At 36.6% G+C, this 23,827-nt stretch overlaps 1 protein-coding gene across 1 annotated transcript in view; it reads left to right on the top strand.

Annotated features, from left to right (window-relative positions):
* REDIC1 (regulator of DNA class I crossover intermediates 1) overlaps positions 1-23,827 on the top strand; it is a 92,103-nt gene that overhangs the window by 42,477 nt on the left and 25,799 nt on the right. Inside the window, 3 exon segments of the mRNA XM_069584616.1 lie at positions 19,045-19,559; positions 19,769-19,838; positions 21,550-21,610. Coding sequence (XP_069440717.1) covers positions 19,045-19,559; positions 19,769-19,838; positions 21,550-21,610 — 646 coding nt within the window.

Raw genomic sequence — 23,827 nt, 5'->3', positions numbered from 1 at the left:
TTAAGTGAGATTTTTCTGTGTCTGGTTATTTCACTTAGCATAATATCCTCCCTGTTCATTCATGTTGTCATAAATAGGAGAATTTTTATTTTTAGGGATGAATAATATTCCATCTTATTTAACATCCTTTCATTTTTTTCTCAATAATTACAGTAGTTTTCTATGTAATGAAATTATTTCCATAGCTTTCGATAAGCCTCATGTTTATATTGTTAAAAAGTATTTTATTCTTTTTATGCTATTATGAATGGAATTATTTTCATTTTTTAAAAATTTTTTGAGGTATAGTTGATTTATACTTGTTAATTTCTACTGTATATCAAAGTGACACAGTTAAACATATATATTTCTTTTTCATATTCTTTTCCACTATGGTTTATCACAGGTTATTGAATATAGTTTCCTGTGCTATACAGTAGGACCTTGTTTTTTATCCATCCTATATATAATAGCTTGCATCTACTAATCCAAAACTAATCATCCTCTCCCCCAAACCCCACTTGGCAACCACAAGTATGTTCTCTATGTCCACGAGTCTGTTTCATGGATAGGTATGTTTGTGTCATATTTTAGATTCTACATATAAATGATATCATATGGTATTTGTCTTCCTCTTTCTGACTGACTTTGCTTAGTGTGACAACCTCTAGGTCCATCCATGTTGCTGCAGATGGCATTATTACATTCTTTTTTATGGCTGAGTAATATTCCATCACATATATTTAATATGTATCTTTTTATCCATTCCTCTATCAGTGGACATTTAAGTTATGTCCATGTCTTGGCTATTGTAAATAGTACTGCTACAAATATAGAGGTGCATATATCTTTTGAATTATAGTTTTATCTGGGTATATGCCCAGAAATGAGATTGCTGGATCATATGGTAGTTCTACTTCTAGCTTTTTAAGGAGCCCTTCCATACTGTTTTCCATAGTGCTGTACCAAATTATATTCCTTCCAGTAGCAAAGGAGTTTTCCTTTTACTCCACACCCTCTCCAGCATTTATTTGTAGATGTTTTAATGGTGGTCATTCTGACTGGTATGAGGTCAGAAGTTTTGATTTGCATTTCTCTAATAGTTAGAGAAACCTTTCATGCACCTATTGGCCATACATATGTCTTCTTTGGAGAATTGTCTATTTAGGTCTTCTGCCCATTTTACAATTAGGTTATTTATTTCTTTGTTACTGAATTGTAAGAGCTGTTTCTCTATTTGGGAAATTAATCCCTTGTCAGTTGTATCATTTGCAAATACTTCCTCCCAGTCTATAGGTTGTCTTTTCATTTTGCTTATTGTTTCTTTTGCTGTGCAACAGCTTGAAAGTTTGATTAGATCCCATTTGTTTATCTTTGCTTTTATTTCTGTTGCCTTGAGAGACTGACCTAAGAAAATACTGGATACAATTTATGTCAAAGAATGTTTTGCCTGTGTTCTCTACTAGACATTTTACAGTGTCTAGTCTTATATTTTAGTCTTTAGGTCCTTTTGAGTTTATTTTTGTGTAATTTGGAAGGGTGTGCTGTTAATCTTAACTTCATTGATTTCTGTGTAGCTGTCTAACTTTCCCAGTACTACTTGCTGAAGAAACTACCCTTCCTCCATTGTGTATTCTTGCCTCCTTTGTCAAAGATTAACTGTCTGTAGTTGCATGGGTTTATTTCTGGGCTATCTGCTCTGTTGTATTGATCTACATGTCTGTTTTTGTGCCAATCACATGCTGCTTTGATTTCTACAGCTGTGTAGTATTATCTGAAGTCTAGAAGAGTTATGACTCCTGCTCTGTTCTTCTCCTCAGGATACTTTGGCAATTCTGGGTCTTCTATAGTTCCATATAAGTTTTAGGATTATTCATTCTTGTTCTGTGAAAAAATATCATGGGTAATTTAATAAGGATCACATTAAATCTGTAGATTGCTTTGGATAGTATGGCCATTGTAATAGTATGGATTCTTCCAACCCAAGAACATGGGATATCTTTCCATTTCTTTGAATTATCTTCAATTTCTACTGTTAATGTTTTGTAGTTTTCAGATATGTCTTTCACTTCCTTAGTGAGGTTTATTCCCAAGCATTTTTTGATGCAGTTTTTCAAGATAATGATTTTTTTCATGTTCCCTTTCTCTTATTTTATTGCTAATGTAAAGAAATGGAACCAATTTTTGTATATTAATCTTGTATCCTGCTACTTTGCTGAATTTATTCATTATAATAATTTTTGTATGGAGTCTTTAGTGATTTCTATATATAATATCATGTCATCTTACCATTAAGTGGTAAATTGACAATTTTGCTACTTCCCTACCAGTTCAAATATCTTTTTTTTTTTCTTTTTTGATTGCTATGGCTGGGACTCCCAATACTATGCTGAAGTGAAATGATGAGAGTGGGTATCCTTGTTTGGTTCCAGATTTTAGCAGAAAGGATTTTAGCTTTTCACCATTGAGTATTATATAACTATGAGTCTGACATAAATATTTTGTATTATCTTGAAATATATTCCCTCTCTACCCTTTCATAAGGGTTTCTGTCATGAATTGATGTTGAATTTTATCAATTTTTTTTCAGTATCATGTGGTTTTTATCTTTTCTTTTGTTCATATATCACATTGATTTGTGTATGTTGAACCATTCTTCTAATTGTGGGATGATTCCAACCTGGTAATGGTGTATGGTCTTTTTTATGTATTGTTGGATTTGATTTCCAAATGTTTTGTTGAGAATTTCTACATCTATGTTGATCAAATATGTTGGCCTGTAATTTTCTTCTTACTAAAAAAACAATGGGTCAGTAGTGAAATCAAAGAAGAAATTTAGAAAATACCTTGAGGTTGGGTTCTCTGGTGGCTCAGTGTTAAATAATCTGCTTGTTACTGCAGGAGACACAGGTTTGATCCCTGGTCCAGGAAGATCCCACATGTCATGGAGCAGCTAAGTCCATGTGCCACAACTACTGAGCTGGTGCTCTAGAGGCCAGGAAGTGCAACTATTGAGCCCATATGCTTCAATATGGACTTAGTACTAAAGCCTGCATGCCCTAGAGCCTGCGCTCCACAACAAGAGAAGCCACCACAATGAGAAGCCCATGCACTGCAATAAAGAGTACCTGTGGCTCGCCACAACTAGGGAAAAGCCTGCCCAGCAATGAAGACCCAGCACAGCCAAACATTGATTAATTAATTAAAAAATACCTTGAGGCAAATGGCAAGACACAACCTTACAAAATTTATGGGATACAGCAAAAGGTGTTCTTAGAGGAAAGTTCATAGCAATACAGGCCTTCCTTAAGAAACAAGAAAAATCTTAAACAACACAACCCACCACCTAAAAAGAATTAGACAAGGAACAAACAAAACCTAAAGGCAGCCAAAGGAAGCAGATAATGAAGATCAGAGGAAATAAAATAGAGATTAAAAACAGTAGAAAAACTCAATATAACTGAGTTACTTCATTGAAAAGGTAAACAAAATTAACAAACCTTTGGCCAGGCTTACAAGGAAGAGAAGAAAGAAGACCCCAAAAAAGGAAAGTAAGAAATGAAAGGATAAACCATAATTGATACTGCAGAAATACAAAAAAAAAAAAAGTTAAGAAATTGCTGTGAATAATTATTTGCCAACAAATTTGATAACCTAAAAGAAATGGACAGTTTTCTAGAAACATACAGCTTGCCAAAACTGAGTAAAGAAGAAATAGATAACTTTAACTGGCCAATTGCTAGAAATAAAATAGAATCTATAACAATAATAATAATAAAAGCCCCTACAAACATAAGTCCAGGACTAGATGGCTCCACAGGTGAATTTTACCAAACATACAAAGAAAAAATTATACCGATTCATTTCAAACTCTTCCAAAAAACTGAAGAAGAAGGAATACTCCCAAAAACATTCTGTGAAGCCACCATCAGTCTGATACCAAAACCAGACAAAGATAGCACCAAGAAAGAAAATTACAGGCCAACATCCTTGAAATTATTTTCTTAAAATTGTTTTGTTTTATTGAAAAGGATCCTGATTGAGACATGTTTATGAAAAAAATAAAATCTGAGCTGTTTCTTTACAAATCTTAAAAGAGACTGGAAAAGATCAGTTTTCATTCCAATCCCGAAGAAAGGCAATGCCAAAGAATGCTCAAACTACAGCACAATTGCACTCATTACACTAATAGCACATTCAGTTCAGTTCAGTCGCTCAGTAGTTCAGTTCAGTCGCTCCGATTCTTTGCGACCCCATGAATCACAGCACACCAGGCCTCCCTGTCCATCACCAACTCCCGGAGTTCACTCAGACTCATGTCCATCGAGTCAGTGATGCCATCCAGCCATCTCATCCTCTGTCGTCCCCTTCTCCTCCTGCCCCCAATCCCTCCCAGCATCAGACTCTTTTCCAATAAGTCAACTCTTGGCATGAAGGACCAAAGTACTGGAGTTTCAGCTTTAGCATCATTCCTTCCAGAGCAATCCCAGGGCTGATCTCCTTCAGAATGGACTGGTTGGATTTCCTTGCAGTCCAAGGGACTCTCAAGAGTCTTCTCCAACACCACAGTTCAAAAGCATCAATTCTTTGGTGCTCAGCCTTCTTCACAGTCCAACTCTCACATCCATACATGACTACTGGAAAAACCATAGCCTTGACTAGATGGACATTTGTTGGCAAAGTAATATCTCTGCTTTTGAATATACTATCTAGGTTGGTCATCACTTTTCTTCCAAGGAATAAGCATCTTTTAATTTCATGGCTGCAATCACCATCTGCAGTGATTTTTTAGCCCCCCAAAAATAAAGTCTGACACTGTTTCCACTGTTCTCCATTTATTTCCCATGAAGTGATGGGATCAGATGCCATGATCTTCATTTTCTGATTGTTGAGCTTGAAGCCAACTTTTTCACTCTCCTCTTTCACTTTCATCAAGAGGCTTTTTAATTCCTCTTCACTTTCTGCCATATTGGTGGTGTCATCTGCGTATCTGAGGTTATTGCTATTTCTCCCAGCAATCTTGATTCCAGCTTGTGTTTCTTCCAGTCCAGCGTTTCTCATGATGTACTCTGCGTATAAGTTAGATAAGCAGGGTGACACTATACAGTCTTGATGCACTCCTTTTCCTATTTGGAACCAGTCTGTTGTTCCATGTCCAGTTCTAACTGTTGCTTCCTGACCTGCATACTATCAAAGTAATGCTCAAAATTCTCCAAGCCAGGCTTCAACAGTATGTGAACTGGGAACTTCCAGATGTTCAAGCTGGATTTAGGAAAGACAGAGGAACCAGAGATCAAATTGCCAACATATGTTGGATCATCGAAAAAGCAAGAGAGTTCCTGAAAAACATCTACTTCTGCTTCATTGACTATGCCAAACCCATTGACTATGTGAATCACAACAAATTGTGGAAAACTCTTAAAGAGATGGGAATACCAGACCACCTGACCTGCCTCCTGAGAAATCTGTATGCAAGTCAAGAGGCAACAGTTAGAACTGAACATGGAACAACAGACTGGTTCCAAATCTGGAAAGGAGTATGTCAAGGATATATATTGTCACCCTGCTTATTTAACTTCTATTCACAGTACATCATGCGAAATGTCAGACTGAATGAAGCACAAGCTGGAGTCAAGATTGCCAGGAGAAATATCAATAACAGATATGCAGGTGACACCACCTGTATGGCAGAAAGTGAAGAAGAACTAAAGAGCCTCTTGATGAAAGTGAAAGAGAAGAGTGAAAAAACTGGCTTAAAACTCAACATTCTGCAAACAAAGATCATGGCATTTGGTCCCGTCACTTCATGGCAAATGGATGGGGAAACAATGCAAACAGTGACAGACTTTATTTTCTTGGGCTCCAAAATCACTGCAGATAGTGACTGCAGCCTTGAAATTAAAAGACACTTACTCCTTGGAAGAAAAGCTATGACCAACCTAGACACATATTAAAAAGCAGAGATATTATTTTGCCAACAAATGTCTATCTATTGAAACTATGGTTTTTCCTACAGTCATGTATGGATGTGAGAGTTGGACTGTAAGGAAAGCTGAACACTGAAGAATTGATGCTTTTGAAGTGTGGTGTTGGAGAAGACTCTTGAGAGTCCCTTGGACTGCAAGGAGATCCAACAGTCAATCCTAAAGGAAATCAGTCCTGAATATTCATTGGAAGGACTGATGCTGAAGCTGAAACTCCAATACTTTGGCCACCTGATGTGAAGAACTGACTCATTTGAAAAGACCTGGGAAAAATTGAAGGCAGGAAGAGAAGGAGATGACAGACAATGAGATGGTTGGATGGCATCACCAACTCAGTAGCCATGAGTTTGAGTAAGCTCTGGAAATCGGTGAAGGACAGGAAAGCTTGGTGTGCTCCAGTCCATGGGGTCGCAAACAGTCGGACATGACTGAGGAACTGAACTGAACTGATCCATACTAAGTCAAACAAGTGGAATCAACATGTTATAATATGTATAATGTATATATTTTAGAAAACTTAAGAATTTTTGCCTTAAAAATTTATGACATTTTGATTACACTTGTTTCATCTGTGGTTATTTTCTTAATTTTATTTTTGGATGGGCTTCCTTTGTGGCTCAGCTGGTAAAGAATCTACCTGCAATTTTTGGATAGCCTGGCGGGCTACAGTCCATGGGGTCTCAAAAGAATTGAACACATCTTAGTGACTAAATAACAAATACAGTATCATATTTAATTACTCTTTTGTCCATGTCATTTCCTCAGGTAAGAATAGTGGAATGGGTTTGCATATCCTTCTCCAGGGGATCTTCCAAGTCCAGAGATCAAACCCATGTCTCCTACTTGGCAGGAAGATTCTTTACTACTGTACTAGCTGGGAAGGCCAAGTATGATGTTAGTTTTAAGTTTTTGTAGGTGCCCTTTGTCAGGCTGCACTTCTATTCCTAGTTTATTGAAGGTTTTTGTCACTGATTTGGTCAAATGCTCATTCTGTGTCCTTTGAGGTTTATCACCTAGTTTGTTTTTATTCTATTAATATGTACATTACATTACTTTCAAATGTTAAACCACCTTGCCTCCTGGCATAAAGGCTACTTCAGTTCAGTTCAGTTCAGTTCACTCACTCAGTCGTGTCCAACTGTTTGCGACCCCATGAATCGCAGCACGCCAGGCCTCCCTGTCCATTACCAACTCCCAGAGTTCACTCAGACTCACGTCCATCGAGTCAGTGATACCATCCAGCCAGCTCATCCTCTGTCGTCCCCTTCTCCTCCTGCCCCCAATTGCTCTCAGCATCACAGTCTTTTCCAATGAGTCAACTCTTCGCCTGAGGTGGCCAAAGTACTGGAGTTTCAGCTTCAGCATCATTCCCTGCAAGAGTCTTCTCCAACACCACAGTTCAAAAGCATCAATTCTTCGGTGCTCACCTTTCTTCACAGTCCAACTCTCACATCCATACATGACAACAGGAAAACCATAGCCTTGACTAGATGGACCTTAGTCGGCAAAGTAATGTCTCTGCTTTTCAATATGCTCTCTAGGTTGGTCATAACTTTCCTTCCAAGGAGCAAGCGTCTTTTAGTTTCATGGCTGCAGTCACCATCTGCAGTGATTTTGGAGCCCCCAAAAATAAAGTCTGACACTGTTTCCACTGTTTCCCCATCTATTTCCCATGAAGGGCTGGGACCAGATGCCATGATCTTCGTTTTCTGAATGTTGAGCTTTAAGCCAACTTTTTCTCTCTCTTCTTTCATTTTCATCAAGAGGCTTTTTAGTTCCTCTTCACTTTCTGCCATAAGGGTGGTGCCATCTGCATATCTGAGGTGATTGATATTTCTCCCGGCAATCTTGATTCCAGCTTTTACTTCTTTCAGCCCAGCGTTTCTCATGATGTACTCTGCATAGAAGTTTAATAAGCAGGGTGACAATATACAGCCTTGACGTCCTCCTTTTCCTATTTGGAACAAGTCTATTGTTCTATGTCCAGTTCTAACTGTTGCTTCCTGACCTGCATACAGAATTCTCAAGAGGCAGGTCAGGTGGTCTGGTATTCCCATCTCTTTTAGAATTTTCCACAGTTTATTGGCTACTTAGTCATGTTCTGTAACCCATTTCATAAAGTGCTTCATTTTGGGGGGTAATATTTTATTGATGATTTTTAAAAATATGTAGAGAGATTTATTTTAATATAGTTAATTCTGCTGTATAGCACAGTAACTCAGTTATATATATATATATATATATATATAATCTTTTTTTCAGATTCATTTCTATTATGGTTTATCATAGAATTTTTTTTTTAATTGGAGTATATTTGTTTTGCAATGTTGTGTTAGTTTTGCCTGTACAATAGTATGAATCAGCTCTATGCATACATATATCTCCTCCCTCTGTAGCCTCCTTCCCATTCCCACCATCCCACTCCTCTAGGTTGTCACAGATCACCGAGCTGAGCTCCCAGTGCTGTACAGCAGCTGCCTACTAGCTATCTGTTTTATATATGATAATATATATGTCAATTCTGCTTGCATCTATTTCATGAGGAATATTGCTCTGAATTTTTCTTTACTTATAATGTCTTTGTCTGGCTTTGGTACCAGAGTAATGATACTGGCTTCATAGTACAAGTTGGAAAATGTTTCTTCCTCTATTTAATGGATGAATTTGTGGAGGCTGGTTGTGTGCATGCTAAGTCACTTCAGTCGTGTCTGACTCTCTGTGACCTATGGACTATGGCCTGCCAAGCTCCTCTGTCCATGGGATTCTCCAGGCAAGAATACTGGAGTGGGTTGCCATGTCCTCCCCCAGGGAATCTTCCCAACCCATTGATCAACCCAGGTCTCCTGCATCTCCTGAATTACAGGCAGATTATTTACCACTGAGCCACTGGGATTTGGTTATTTTTTCTTTAAATGTTTCTGCACCTAGGCTTTTCTTAGAAAACTTTTAACTAAGAATTCTTTATTTTTTTTGTGTTACAGATTTACTCAGATTTTAAAATTTCCTTTTCTTTGTCACAATGTGTGTTTTTATAGGATTTCATCCATTTCATCTAAGTTATATTATTTGTTATTATATAGTTGTTCACAGTTCATTTTAATTTCTGTAAAAGTGTTGATATCCCTTTAATTCCAGATATGTGTCTTTTCTTTTTTCCTTGATTAGTATACCTAAATTTTTGCTAATTTTATTTGCTAAATTTTTAGTTTTATCAATTTTCTCTATTATTGTTTTTGTTTGCTTTCTTTTCCACTGATATCTGCCCTGATGTTTGCTCAGATACTTAGTCCCGTCTGACTTTTGTGATCCCATGGACTGTAGTCTGCCAGGCTCCTCGGTTCATGGGATTCTTCTGGAATGGGGTGCCATTTCCTCTCCAGGGGATCTTCCCACTCAGTGACCGAACCCACATTTCTCATGTCTCCTATACTGGCAGGCAGATTCTTTACCACTAGCGCCACCTTGTGGTTGTTGTTGTTCAGTTGCTAAGTCCTGTCCGACTATTTGTGACCCCATGAACTGCAGCACCCCAGGCTTCCTTGTCCTTCACTGTCTCCCAGAGTTTGCTCAGACTCAGATCCATTGAGTCAGTAATGCCATCAAATCCACTCATTTTCTGCTGTCCCATTTTCCTCTTGCCCTCCGTCTTTCCCAACAACAGAGTCTTTTCCAATGAGTTGGCTCCTTGCATCAGGTGGCCAACAGCTTAAGCAACAGTCTTTCCAATAAATATTCAAGGTTGATTTCCTTTAAAACTGACTGACTGGTTTAATCTCCTTACAGACCAAAGGACTCTCAAGAGTCGTCTCTAGCACCAGAGTTCAAAAGCATCAATTCTTTGGCACTCGGCTTTCTTTATGGTCCAGTTCTCACATTCATACACGACTACTGGAAAAACCATAACTTTCACTTTTCTTGGCAAAGTGATGTCTCTGGTTTTTAATATACTGTCTAGATTTGTCATAGGTTTCTTTCCAAAGAGCAAGCATCTTTTAATTCCGTGGCTACAGTCACTATTCATGTTGATTTTCGAGCCCAGGAAAATGAAATCTGACAGTTTCTACTTTTTCCATATCTATTTGCCATGAAGTGATAGGACTGGATGCCATCATCTTCATGTTTGAATGTTGACTTTTAAGCCAGCATTTCTACTTTCTACTTGCACCTTCATCAAGAGTCTCTTTAGTTCCTCTTCATTATCTGCCATTAAAGTGGTTTATTATGCATATCTGAGATTGTTGATACTTCTCCAGGCAATCTTGATTCCAGCCTATGAGTCCCCTAGCTCAGCATTTCATGTGATGTACTACTATGCATGTAAGTTAAATAAGCAGGATGACAATATACAGCCTTGACATACTCCTTCCCAATTTTGAACCGGTTCGTTTTTCCATGTGCAGTTTTAATTGTTGCTTTCTGTCCTGCATACAGGTTCTCAGGAGTCAGGTAAGGTGGTGTCTGGTATCCCTATCACTTTATTAATTTTCCACATTTTGTTGTGATCCACACTGTCAAAGGCTTTACTGCAGTCAGCGAAGCAGATCTTTTTTTTTTTTCCAGTGCCACCTGGGAAGCCTCAAAAATGTGTAAATAGAGCTTCTAATATTGTTGTGTTACAGTGACTAGTTTGAGCATTCTTTGGCAAGGCCTTTCTTTGGGATTGGAATGAAAACTGACCTTTTCCAGTCCTATGGCCACTGCTGAGTTTTCCAAATTTGCTGGCATATTGAGTGCAGCACTTTCACACCATCACCTTTTAGGATTTGAAATAGATCAACTGGAATTCCATCACCTCCACTTGCTTTGTTCATAGTGATGCTTCTTCCTAAGGCCCATTTGACTTTGCATTCTAGAATGTCTGATTGTAGGTGAGTGATCACGCCATCGTGATTATCTGGGTCATGAAGATCTTTTTTGTATGGTTCTTCTGTGTATTCTTGCCACCTCTTCTTAATATCCTCTGCTTCTGTTAGGTCCATACCATTTCTGTTCTTTATTGTGCCCATCTTTGCATGAAATGTTCCCTAGGTATCTCTAATTTTCTTGAAGAGATCTCTTATCTTTCCCATGCTATTGTTTTCCTCTATTTCTTTGCACTAATCACTGAGGAAGGCTTTCTTATCTCTCTTTGCTATTCTTTGGAACTCTGCATTCACATGGATATACCTTTCCTTTTTTCTTTGGCCTTTTGCTTCTCTGCTTTTGTCAGCTATTTATAAGGCCTCCTCAGACAACCATTTTGCCTTTTTGCATTTCTTTTCCTTGTGGTTGGTTTTGATCACCGCCTACTGTACACTGTCATGAACTTCCATCCATAGTTCTTCAGGCACTCTATCAGATCTGTTACCTTAATCTATTTGCCACTTCCACTGTATAATCATAAGGGATTTGATTTAGGTAATATCTGAATGGTCTAGTGGTTTTCCGTACTTTCTTCCATTTCAGTGTAAATTTTGCAATAAGGAGTTCATGATCTGAGCCACAGTCTGCTCCCGGTCTTGTTTTTGCTGACTGTTTAGAGTTTCTCCATCTTTGGCTGCAGAGAATATAATCAGTATGATCTTGGTGTTGACTACCTGGGGATGTCTATGTGTGGAGTCATCTCATGTTGTTGGAAGAGGGTGCTTGCTTTTTGTTGGCAAACAGTGTGTTTTCTTGGCAAAACTCTGTTAGCCTTTGCCCTGCTTCATTTTGCACTCCAAGGCCTAATTCGCCTATTGTTCCAGGTATCTCTTGCCTTCCTTCTTTTGCATTCCAGTCCCCTATAATGAAAAGGACATCTTTTGGGTATAAGTTCCAGAAGGTCTTATAGGTCTTCATAGAACAGTTCAGCTTCAGCTTCTTCATCATTACTGGTTGGGACATAGACTTGGATTACTGTAATATTGAATGGTTTGCCTTGGAAACGAAGAGAGAGCATTCTGTCATTTTTGAGATTGCACCTAAGTACTGCATTTTGGACTCTTTTGTTGACTATGAGGGCTACTCCATTTCTTCTTGCCCACAGTAGTAGATATATTGGTCATCTGAATTAAATTCACCCACTCCCATCCTAATTAGTTCACTGATTCCTAAAATGTTAATGTTCACTCTTTCCATTTCCTGTTTGACCACTTCCAGTTTACCTTGATTCATGGACCTAAAAAGCAGAGGCATTACTTTGCCAACAGAGGTCCGTCTAGTTAAAGCTATGGTTTTTCCAGTAATCATATACGGATGTGAGAGTTGGACTATAGAGAAATCTGTGTCAAAGAATTGATGCTTTTGAACTGTGGTCTTGGAGAAGACTCTTGAGAGTCCCTTGGATTGCAAGGAGATCAAACCAGTCAATCCTAAAGGAAATCAGTGCCTAATATTCTTTGGAAGGACTGATGCTGAAGCTGAAACACCAATACTTTGGCCACCTGATGTGAAGAATGGAGTCATTTGAAAAGACCCTGATGCTGGTAAAGATTGAAGGCAGGAGGAGAAGGGGATCACAGAGGATGAAATTGTTGGATGGCATCACCAACTCGATGAACATAATTTTGAATAAGCTCTGGGATTTGGTGATGGACAGGGAAGCCTGGCGTGCTGCAGTCCATGGGGTCGCAAAGAGTCGGACACAACTGAGCAACTGAATTGAACTGACAGTGGCTAGAGAACTGAAAGAGCCTGGAGACCTTCTCATGGAAGAAGAAATTATCCAGAACTGGGTATTTTAAATTTTAGTCTAAATGATAATGACTGAAGTTTAGTCTAAATCATCTCCAAATACCAGATGCAGAAGAAGCATAAGATCAATTTTGTCCAGGGTTCTTCTATAGCTAACTCTGGAGAAATTAGAGAAATGTTAAAAGGGACATTCCTGGTCAATATTTAAGAGAAATTGTGACAATCAAAGGAGACAGAACTGACAAGGTGATGACTCCCCTTCATCTGAGTTACTCAACTAGGGACAGTTTAGCTGAGATGTGTTTTGTTTGCAAATATAGATTTTAAAATAAATTGTTAAAAACACAGATATTATACCTTAGTGTCAAACTTATTTTTGAAAAGTAGATCTCTTATTTATTAGTCATGAGACTGTAGCTAACTTATTTATATCTTTTGGCATTTTGTCTACCTCATTTAGGCTAGAGATAGTATCTTTCCTTCAGGGTTATATGGAAAAATCAATGTGATGATAGACTGAAATCGCCCATGTTCCATAAATGCACTAAATCAGCTGCTAATAATTTTTTAAAATTTTTATGGAAGGCTTCCAAAATTATTCACAGATAGATTTTAAAAAGCAAGAATATCACTTCAAGAAAATGAAACAACTTACATGTTTAAAATATAAAGGAGGACTTCCTTTGTGGTCCAGTGTTCAAGACTCCATGCTTCCAATGATGCTTATGATTTCTTTTTTCTACTTACTTTGGAATTAGTGTGATCTTCTCTTTTTCTATTTTTTAAGATGTAAGTTTAACTTAGTGATTTGATATCTTTCTTTTAACATAAATATTTACAGCTGAAAAGCCGTGTTCAGAGGTCAGTCAATGATGAGTTGGAGGTTGTTTTTAAACACCTGGAATATAAGACCTCACATTTGGTCAGGGATGAGTGCCATTTTTCAAAGACATTTGAGTGGCATTGTTTCCAACTAGAAGTTTGCTAAATATCTAAATATCTGTGTATATAATATGTATTTTTCTCTGTTTTTAAGTTTGCTTGTGTTTTTTATTATGGATTCTCTACTATAAATTTTCTACTATAGATTTCTCTCCATTAGGATTAGAATGTTTGTTTTCTATTTCTTGTGTTTGGGATGTGTTGATTTTTTTTGGATTTGTGTTCTTACTGTTTTTACCAAATTTGAAAAAAATTCAGTCATTAATTTTTCAAATATTTTTTCTGGTTCCTCTCCCCTCTTCTTTGGGAACCTAAATAATATGTAAAGTTGTCCAACTGAAGTTGTATAACAGTTTACTGATGCTCTATTTATTTTAAAATTTTTTCCTCTCCTTTCGTTTTATATAGATTTTGTTAGAATTTCAAATTTACTAATTGTATCTTTTCTGGTATCCAATACTGGTAAATCTATTCAGTGCATTTTTCGTCTCTAGAAGTTTGATTTAACTGCTCTGTTTATTTTCCAGATGTCTATTCAACATGCTTAATATTTTGTCTAGCTTCTCGAAATAAGGAATATAGTTAGAATAAATCTTTTAATGTCCTTGTGTATAAAGTTAAAGTATATCATTTTGTGTCATTTCTTAGTCTAACAACTGATTTTCCTCCTTATTAGAGATAGCAACTTCCTGCTTCTTTGCAGTCTTGATAATTTTGTTTAGATTCTACACCTTGTAAATCATCTTTTTGGTTTCTGGAAATCTCATATTCCTATAGATCATCCTAAGCTTTGTTCTGGGATACAGTTTAGTTACTCGGAAGTAACATGATTCTTTTGAAACTTACTTTAGAATTTGTTAAGCAGCACCAGGTACCTGTTCATTCAGTCTATGGCTACTTTGCCCTCTGCTGAGGCAATACTCTTCTGAGTCTTCTCTAGTTTTCTTTGGATTACAAGATTTTCCACTCTGGTTGATGGAAACACAAAATTTTCCCATCCTTGAGTTCCTGAAATTGTTCCATCTTCTCATGTTGGGTTTCTTTTCCTAGTCTTGAGTAATTGCTTCATATGCATTTGCTGATGAGTACTTGGTTAAAAATTTGATAACTCTCTGTAGATCTCCAGAGTCTGCTGTTTTATTTTGAAACATCCTCCTTCATAGTACTCTGCCCTGTGAATTCTGTTTTCTGTAGTCTCCCTGAACCCTCAGCTCTGTTTCCTCAAGAAGGGGATTCTTAGGACTCTGACTAGGTTTCTCCTTCAAGTATTCCGTGGCATGGATACAGACAGTCTCAAGGCAGTAAACTAGGGGCAGTTATAGGGTTCATTTAATTTGCTTTCTCTCTCTCTCTCAGGAATCATTATCCTGTTATACCTGATGGCCAATGTCTGAAAATCATTGTCTCATGTATTTTGTCTAGTTTTTTAATTGTGTCAGTTGGGAAGGTTAATCTGGTCTCTTTTACTTCATGTGGGCAATCAAAAGTCCCGAAATTCATATCTACCCAGCAATCAGACTGATATTTTCCAAGGCAGAAAGTAAGTTGATTTTGCTTTTGTACTTAGAATCTTAAAGTATTTCTTATTACTCTTTTCAGAAATAAAGCTCTGCATGATTTTTGGCCCTTTTGTGCCTAAACCTTAAGTCATAAGTTTTCTTTTAGTGATTATAATCTGGTCTTATTCCTCCTCTCTTCATTTCTCAAACAGGCTGTAGATTTTGCATTTGTGCTTATTAGTCCATCCCCCAGAGTTGTATTTACTCCTTTCTTCACATCTGTAACCATTCTGTACCTTTAGCTTACTTATCATTTCCTTATTAGGGACTTTCCTGATCAAACTATCTGAAATAGGACCTCCAACATGTTATTCCATCGTGTGATCCTGTATCATGTCTAAAGGAGCTGTTAGTATCTTTTTGTTTAATTTTTTTCATTCGTTGTACTTAATAATTGTTAATTATCTTATTTATTTGTTTAATATATATTTTCACTAGAATGTAAACTCTACTGTCTCCTTACTGCATAGTAGGCATACATTGGGCTTCCCCGGTGGCACTAGTGGTAAAGAAGTCCCTGCCAATGCAGGAGACAAGAGATGCGATTTCAATCCCTGAGTCAGGAAGATCCCCTGGAAGAGGGCATGGCGACCCACTCCAGTATTCTTGCCTGGAGAATTCCAGGAACGGAAAAGTCTGGTGGATGGCTGTGGTCCATCAGGTCACAAAGAGTTGGACACAACTGAAGCAACTTAGAAACAGCAGGCTTAAATTAATTATCTGTTGAATACTGTTTATTCAGATAATAACTTTATCCCTATTTTGGTATATAATTTTGATGAATTTTATATTTATTTCTAGGAAAAATAAACTGTTAAAAGAAACTGTATTGATTTGTTTTAATATGTCTTTTATATGTTTACCATCATTTCTCTCTTCCATTTGTATAAGTAACAATTCTTCCCAACATTTGGTCCCCAACTCAAATGCCACCTGCCTGATTTTTCTCAATCAAAATAATTTCTTCTCTCTATGTACTATGGTAATAATTGGGTATAGGATAGTGCTTTTCACTTTCTAATTTTTTTTTTGCATCTTCTAGTCTATTTCTTGTGAAAAACAACTGTTTACTATACACTGTTCTATTGCCCACATTTTTGCAAATTTTTTTTGCATTTAATTTTTTATTTAGTTGATTTAAGATATTATTTTCATAGAAACAGTACATGGACTGGCGATCTGTTTCACATATGATAATATACATATTTCAATGCTATTCTCTCAGATCATCCCACTTTTGCCTTCTCCCACAGAATCCAAAAGACTATTCTATACATCTGTGTCTCTTTTGCTGTCTCGCATATAGGGTTATTGGTACCATCTTTCTAAATTTCATATATAGGTGTTAGTATACTGTCTTGGTGTTTTTCTTTCTGACTTACTTCACTCTGTATCATAGGTTCCAGTTTTATCCACCTCATTAGAACTGATTCAACTGTGTTATTTTTAATGGCTGAGTAATATTCCATTGTGTATATGTACCACAGCTTTTTTATCCATTCGTCTACTGATGGACATCTAGGTTGCTGCCATGTCCTGGCTATTATAAACAGTGCTGCGATGAAGATTGGGGTACACGTGTCTCTCTTAATTCTGGCACATTTTGCAAATGTTTAGAACGATGATTTGCATTTGTAGTATGCTTTCTAACTTATGCAGTGGTTTTAAATTTATTTTCTCATTTAGAGTAACAGAATTTTCTCTGGTGTTGATAGTGTATATTATTGTATACTATAGGTTATGTCTTTTGGTATAACAGAATAACATTCAGTTCAGTTCAATCCAGTTGCTCAGTCCCCCCGACTCTTTGCGACCCCATGAACCGCAGCACGCCAGGCCTCCCTGTCCATCACCAACTCTCGGAGTTCACTCAGACTCATGTCCATCGAGTCCATGATGCCATCCAGCCATCTCATCCTCGGTCATCCCCTTCTCCTCCTGCCCCCAATCCCTCCCAGCATTAGAGTCTTTTCCAATGAGTCAACTCTTCACATGAGGTGGTCAAAGTACTGGAGTTTCAGCTTTAGCATCATTCCTTCCAGAGCAATCCCAGGGCTGATCTCCTTCAGAATGGACTGGTTGGATCTCCTTGCAGTCCAAGGGACTCTCAAGAGGCTTCTCCAACACCACAGTTCAAAAGCATCAATTCTTTGGCGCTCAGCCTTCTTCACAGTCCAACTCTCACATCCATACAGGACCACAGGAAAAACCGTAGCCTTGACTGGACGGACCTTAGTCGGCAAAGTAAGGTCTCTGCTTTTCAATATGCTATCTAGGTTGGTCATAACTTTCCTTCCAAGGAGTAAGTGTCTTTTAATTTCATGGCTGCAATCACCATCTGCAGTGATTTTGGAGCCTAAAACAATAAAGTCTGACACTGTTTCCACTGTTTCCCCATCTATTTCCCGTGAAGTGATGGGACTGGACGCCATGATCTTCGTTTTCTGAATGTTGAGCTTTAAGCCAACTTTTTCACTCTCCTCTTTCACTTTCATCAAGAGGCTTTTTAGATCCTCTTCACTTTCTGCCATAAGGGTGGTGTCATCTGCATACCTGAGGTTATTGATAGTTTTCCCGGCAATCTTGATTCCAGCTTGTGTTTCTTCCAGTCTAGCGTTTCTCATGATGTACTCTGCATAGAAGTTAAATACGCAGGGTGACAATATACAGCCTTGACATACTCCTTTTCCTATTTGGAACCAGTCTGTTGTTCCATGTCCAGTTCTAACTGTTGCTTCCTGACCTGCATATAGGTTTCTCAAGAGGCAGGTCAGGTGGTCTGGTATTCCCATCTCTCTCAGAGTTTTCCACAGTTTATTGTGATCCACACAGTCACAGGCTTTGGCATAGTCACTAAAGCAGAAATAGATGTTTTTCTGGAACTCTCTTGCTTTTTCGATGATCTGGTGGATGTTGGCAATTTGATCTCTGGTTCCTCTGCCTTTTCTTGAACATCAGGAAGTTCACTACCAAATACCAGTAGGACCCATATTGAGAAATAATGTAGGATCATGACCTGTAAGCATTTATGGACCAAACATCTCTCTCTCCTTAATACCTTAATACTGAAATATTTTATCTCTCTGTCCGCAATACATGAAACACTCACTGCCTAGAACAGAGTAGTGCATTAATTAAAAATAAAATGGGAACTCAATAGTTTTCATTGGTATCTCCAATCTCTGGGAAAAAAACAATCCTATGTAAATTTGTAGCTACTCAAAGGCAACAAAATTCAGAATATCTTAATTTCCAGTTACTTTCCATTATAATTTTGATTCTTTTATAGAAATTGGACATAGTTTAGAATTATGATTTCTGCATTAGAAGGGAATTTGCAAGGTACTTAGACCTTTTTTTCTAATTCATCTTTTCTCTTGGATTTATTATCAATACTTATGTATACATTTGTATGTATATTGCTCTTCCTTGGAAACTTGAGAGAGATTTTGTTAGGGTGAGGTCCTTGTTAGATTGAGAAGTATCTTGTTCTTATAACAATTTTATCACTTTATCATTTTAACACTAAGGATAATTTTCTTCCTTGCATAGTCTTCAATATATTTTTCTTTATTTAAATGAAGCAGCATTTATGTTCAGAGTTTGTTTAGATTATTCCATAGACATTATTATGGGATTAGTCATCTTTTGTTAATATAATGTAAGTTGAACTAAATACTAGTATTTCATGTTGAAGTACAAAATTAAGTGTAGATTATTTTTATACTCACTAAGATACTAGGATAGCATATTAAACGAATTTCCACTCAAGGCAATATCATTTATTTAAATTTTAAAAATGTAAACATGGCCTGCTTAAGTGTTAATAGCTGCTCAATATGTTCTGTAAGAATTTAGCTTCAGGTATTTCTGAATGAGAATGCCCTGCTCTTTTCTTGCTAAATATGTTTTTATTTATCCTAAAGTCCAGGAAATAGAAACTTCCTTACAAGGACACCTACTGTAGTTGTAGGTGAAGATTGTGGAAGCATGGATGAGAGAAGACAGTCACACTTCATTACTGAAAATAACTCATTACAACATATTTGGAAAGAAAATAGAAAAAAGTTTTCAAATGAAGATATGAACCAGCAAACCTCCAGCCTTCTATCAGATAATTATGACTCTTTTATTAGTGAAAATATGATCAATTTATTAAACGTAGACCAACAGAAGATAAAGGAAACCTTTGACAAGTATGATTATGATAATACATGTGCAGTCGTTGATTCTGACAAAAACCATTTCACTGATAGCCACATTAAAAGTATTTTTACAGATCCAGAGTTGGGTTTTAGTAAATCTACTTTTAAAATATCAAGTTGTTCAGAAAAGTATCAGCCAAACAAGATTTGCCAGAAAGAGTACAAGAATAATGAAAAAAATAATTTTAGTACATCTTTTGAGAAAGATTTTTATTCAGCCAGCTCTAATAAAAAAGGTTGGTATTATATATGAAAAATGTAATTATCTGTTGGATTTTTGTTGTCTTTAGTTTTAATGAATATATGTGTGTGTATGTGTGTGTGTTTGGAGGAATATTAAATTAAAAATAGGATGACATTATATGACATTGTATGTAGACCAATGGCATCCCTTCATATGGGTCATACTAAAGTTTTATTTCAATGCGTAATTTTATTTTTAAAGGAAAATGTGAAAGTGATTACCAAGAGAAGATATACCAGGAGAAAATACAGAAATATTCAGTGAATCATATGTAAGTTTTTAGAAGAATCTGAAGAATGCCAGTTGGGGTCTAAAATAATGCACTTTGAAGGATACAAAGTGAAGTAGACATATTGCTGTCTTAGGGTGGGCCGACTGGACTCAGAAATCAATTGTTGGGGACTTCCCTGGTGGTCCAGTGGCTAAGATTCAATGCTCCCAATGCAGGGGGTCCGGATTCAATTCCTCCTCAGGGAACTAGATCCCACATACAACAACTAAGAGTTTGCTTGCTGCAACTAAAGACCTGGTGCAGCCAAATAAATAAATATTTTTAAAAAATCAGTTGTCAGAACCTTGGTAATATCACCCTAGTTGATAATTTGGTCCTCATATTAACCAGTGCAAGTCGTATCTAAGTCGTAGTGTTCAGTTCAGTTCAGTTCAGTCACTCAGTCGTGTCCTGACCCTTTGTGACCCTGTTGACTGCAGCACGCCAGGCTTCCCTGTCCATCACCAACTCCTGGCGCTTACTCAAACTCTTGTCCATCAAGTCAGTGATGCCATCCAACCATCTCATCTTCTGTCATCCCCTTCTCCTCCTGCCTTCAATCTTTCCCAGCATCAGGGTCTTTTCTAATGAGTCAGTTCTTCACATCAGGTGGCCAGAGAATTGGAGTTTTAGCTTCAGCATCAGTCCTTCCAAAGAACATTCAGGACTGATTTCCTTTAGGATGGACTGGCTGGATCTCCTTCTAGTGTTAGTTGTGTTATTTAACTCCTTGTAGTGTTAGTTGATTTGAAAAATACTGGTTTATGTGTTCAGCAAGTTTATTTACCCTCCATAATGTCAATTTATTAATTTATAATAAGAAATAAAAGGATGACATATATAGGAATGCTGACTGGCATGAGAAGCATATTTTCTACATTTTGGCAGCTCTCCATGGGAAATTTGCTTGGTTAATATGACTCAGAATGAGGGAATAATAGAAGTCAAAGGTTAATAGCATAAACAACATATCAACAATATATAGGACAGATATTATAGATAATTAAAGAAAACTTAGTTCAGAATAAACTTAACTTTCTTGGTAATAGTTATGATTTATTTATTATTTATTTTCAGTCTTGGTAATTGAAAATCATGAATTAAAATAGATTTTTATTTTGAGAATACTTTCTTAAGAAATATATAAAATATCTATTAATACAAAGAATATTAGATGCCATTTTTATGGGACTGGCACTAAATTAATTAGAAAAGAGATTCACCATTTATTTAATAAAATCAACTTAGGTTCTTCATTGTAAAAACTTCCAAAAATTTAGTCTCATGAATGAAAAATACAATGTTAAAACTTGAATTTTAAAATATACTTTATGAAAATGATTTAGAATATGACTCCCAACCCTGTGCAGATACTTATCACTGGAGGGTGTTTTTAAAATAAAAAATATCAAGTTTGACCTACATATAGACTCATTAAGATAGAGCTTGTGAATCCTTATTTTTAAAAACTTCCCTTATAATCTAGAGAAGGGAATGGCAACCCACTCCAGTATTCTTGCCTGGAGAATCCCATGGACAGAGCAGCCTAGCAGGCTATAGTCCATGGGGTCACAAAGAGTTGGACACAACTGAGTGACTTCACTTTCCCTTATAATTCTGACCTTTAATCAACTTTGGGAGTCATAATTTAGAACAGTAATCTCAGAGGGATTAAAGCACATTCTAATACTGTCTTATTTATAACCCTTAGGGGTAATATCCCTTTGAAAGAATTGCATTCTGAGCAAACATGGGACTTTGGAGTTGGTGAGGTAAAGTGCAATCTTACATTTTCTTTCTAGTTAAGTGAGTTGTATTATCATGTCATATCTTAGTATTTGAAATTAATTTTGGTTAGCTCTTTCTGAAAAATTTTTGTTTAGGGTAACCTTTTTACTTTTTTTTTTTTTACTTTGGGAAATTATTGCTTGGATCTAGAAATAAAATTAACAACATTTTAGAAACTATAATGTGCCTTATTTCAAACCAATATAGATGAATTTAATGTTCTTTCTGTAAGTCCTATAAAATTTATTCCAAGATGAAATTTCTTTACAGGTTTAAATGTGCTACAGGTGAATATAGTTATATATTTAAGAATACTGAAACTTATATAAACATTGGTTACTTAAGTCATAATACCTGCTCATTAAAAGGGTGTATGAATCATTCATTCATGAAGGAATACACGTTCTATTCAAGAGTGTGTGGGACATTCTCTAGGATAGACCATATACTAAGACATGAAACCAGCCTTAATAAATGTAACAGGATAGTAATTATTAATATTTCAGACATCTTTTCAGTACACAACATTACAAATTGAGAAATCACAGAAAAAATGATGAGAAAAAATGATTACATTTAGACTGAAACATGTGCTCTATATAATACAGGGAGTCCAGCCTGGTGCTCTGTGATGACCTAGAGGGGTGGGATGAGGGAGTGGGAGGAAAACTCTGGGTGGGGGGGAGGTGGTGGTGGTGGGTATATATATATATATATATATATATATATGTGGCTGATTTACATGGTTGCACTAAAGAAATTAACATTGTAAACCAACTATCCTTCAATTAAAACTGTTAACTGAATTAGGGAAAATAATTCACCTAAACATTGGGTCATTTTAACAAGGATCTAGAAAATATTAAAAAATGCAATAAAAAAAGATAATTCAGTATCTGAGATTTAAAAAAAAAACAGACTAGAAGGAATGAATAGCAGACTAAATGATGGAGAATGCATAAATGATCTGGAATTTAGTATAATGGAAATCACTAAATCAGAACAACAGAAAGACAAATGAAGAAAAATGAATGTAATCTATGAGATCTCTAGTATAACGTTAAGGGTGTCAACATTCACATCATAGGGCTGCCAGGAAAGGAGAGAGAGAAGGTTAATGAAAATGTATTTGAAGATACTATGGTTGAAAAATCCCCAAAACTAAAGAAGGAAATAGATGTCCCCAAAATTAAAGAAGGAAATAGATGTTCAGGGACAGGAAGCAAATAGTATTCCAAATAAGATGCATTCAAACAGACCCATAGTAAGACATATAATTAAAATGTCAGTTCTAAGAGGGAAATTTACAGCAATACAGGACTTCATCAGGAAGCAAGAAAAATTTCCAAAAAAAAACCACCCAACCTACCACCTAAAAGAATGTTCAGACTACCATACAGTTGCATTCATGTCACATGCTAGAAAAGTAATGCTCAAAATCCTTCAAGCTAGGCTTCAGCAGTAGGTGAACTTAGAACTTCCAGTTGTACAAGCTGAATTTAGAAAAGGCAGAGGAACCAGAGATCAAATTGCCAACATTCTCTAGATCACAGAGAAGGCAAGGGAATTCCAGGACAACATCTACTTCTGCTTCATTGAGTACACTAAAGCCTTTGACTGTAGTTCACAATCAACTGTAGAAAATTCTAAAAGGGATGGGAATATCAGACCATTTTATCTGTCTCCTGGGAAACGTGTATGCAGGTCAAGAACCAACAATTAGAGCCAGACACGGAACAACGGACTGGTTCCAAATTGGAAAGGAGTACATCAAGGCTGTATATTGTCACCCTGCTTATTTAACTTATATGCAGAGTACATCATGTGAAATGCCAGGCCGGATGAAGCACAAGCTGGAATGAAAATTGCCAGGGGAAATACCAATAACCTCAGATATGTAGATGACACCACCCCTATGGCAGAAAGTGAAGAACTAAAGAGCCTGTTGATGAAAGTGAAAGAGGAGAGTGAAAAAGTTGGCTTAAAACTCAACATTCAGAAAACTAAGATCATGGCGCTGAACTGGACTGAAAAGAATGGTGAAAAAACCTGCTGCTGGTCTTAGGTACCCTTGTACGTAACAAGTTGTTTTTCTCTTGCTGCTTTTAAGATTCTCGCCTTGTTTTTAACTTTTGATAAGTTAATGTCTTTATGAGTCTCTCTGGATTCATCTTACTTGGAACTGTATTGTCTTTTTGTAT

This window comes from Ovis canadensis, chromosome 3, assembly GCF_042477335.2.
Source record: "Ovis canadensis isolate MfBH-ARS-UI-01 breed Bighorn chromosome 3, ARS-UI_OviCan_v2, whole genome shotgun sequence".
In the NCBI taxonomy this organism is placed as follows: domain Eukaryota; kingdom Metazoa; phylum Chordata; class Mammalia; order Artiodactyla; family Bovidae; genus Ovis; species Ovis canadensis.
The sequence above is the reverse complement of the archived record's forward strand: the minus strand, read 5'-3'. Positions and strand labels throughout refer to the sequence as shown.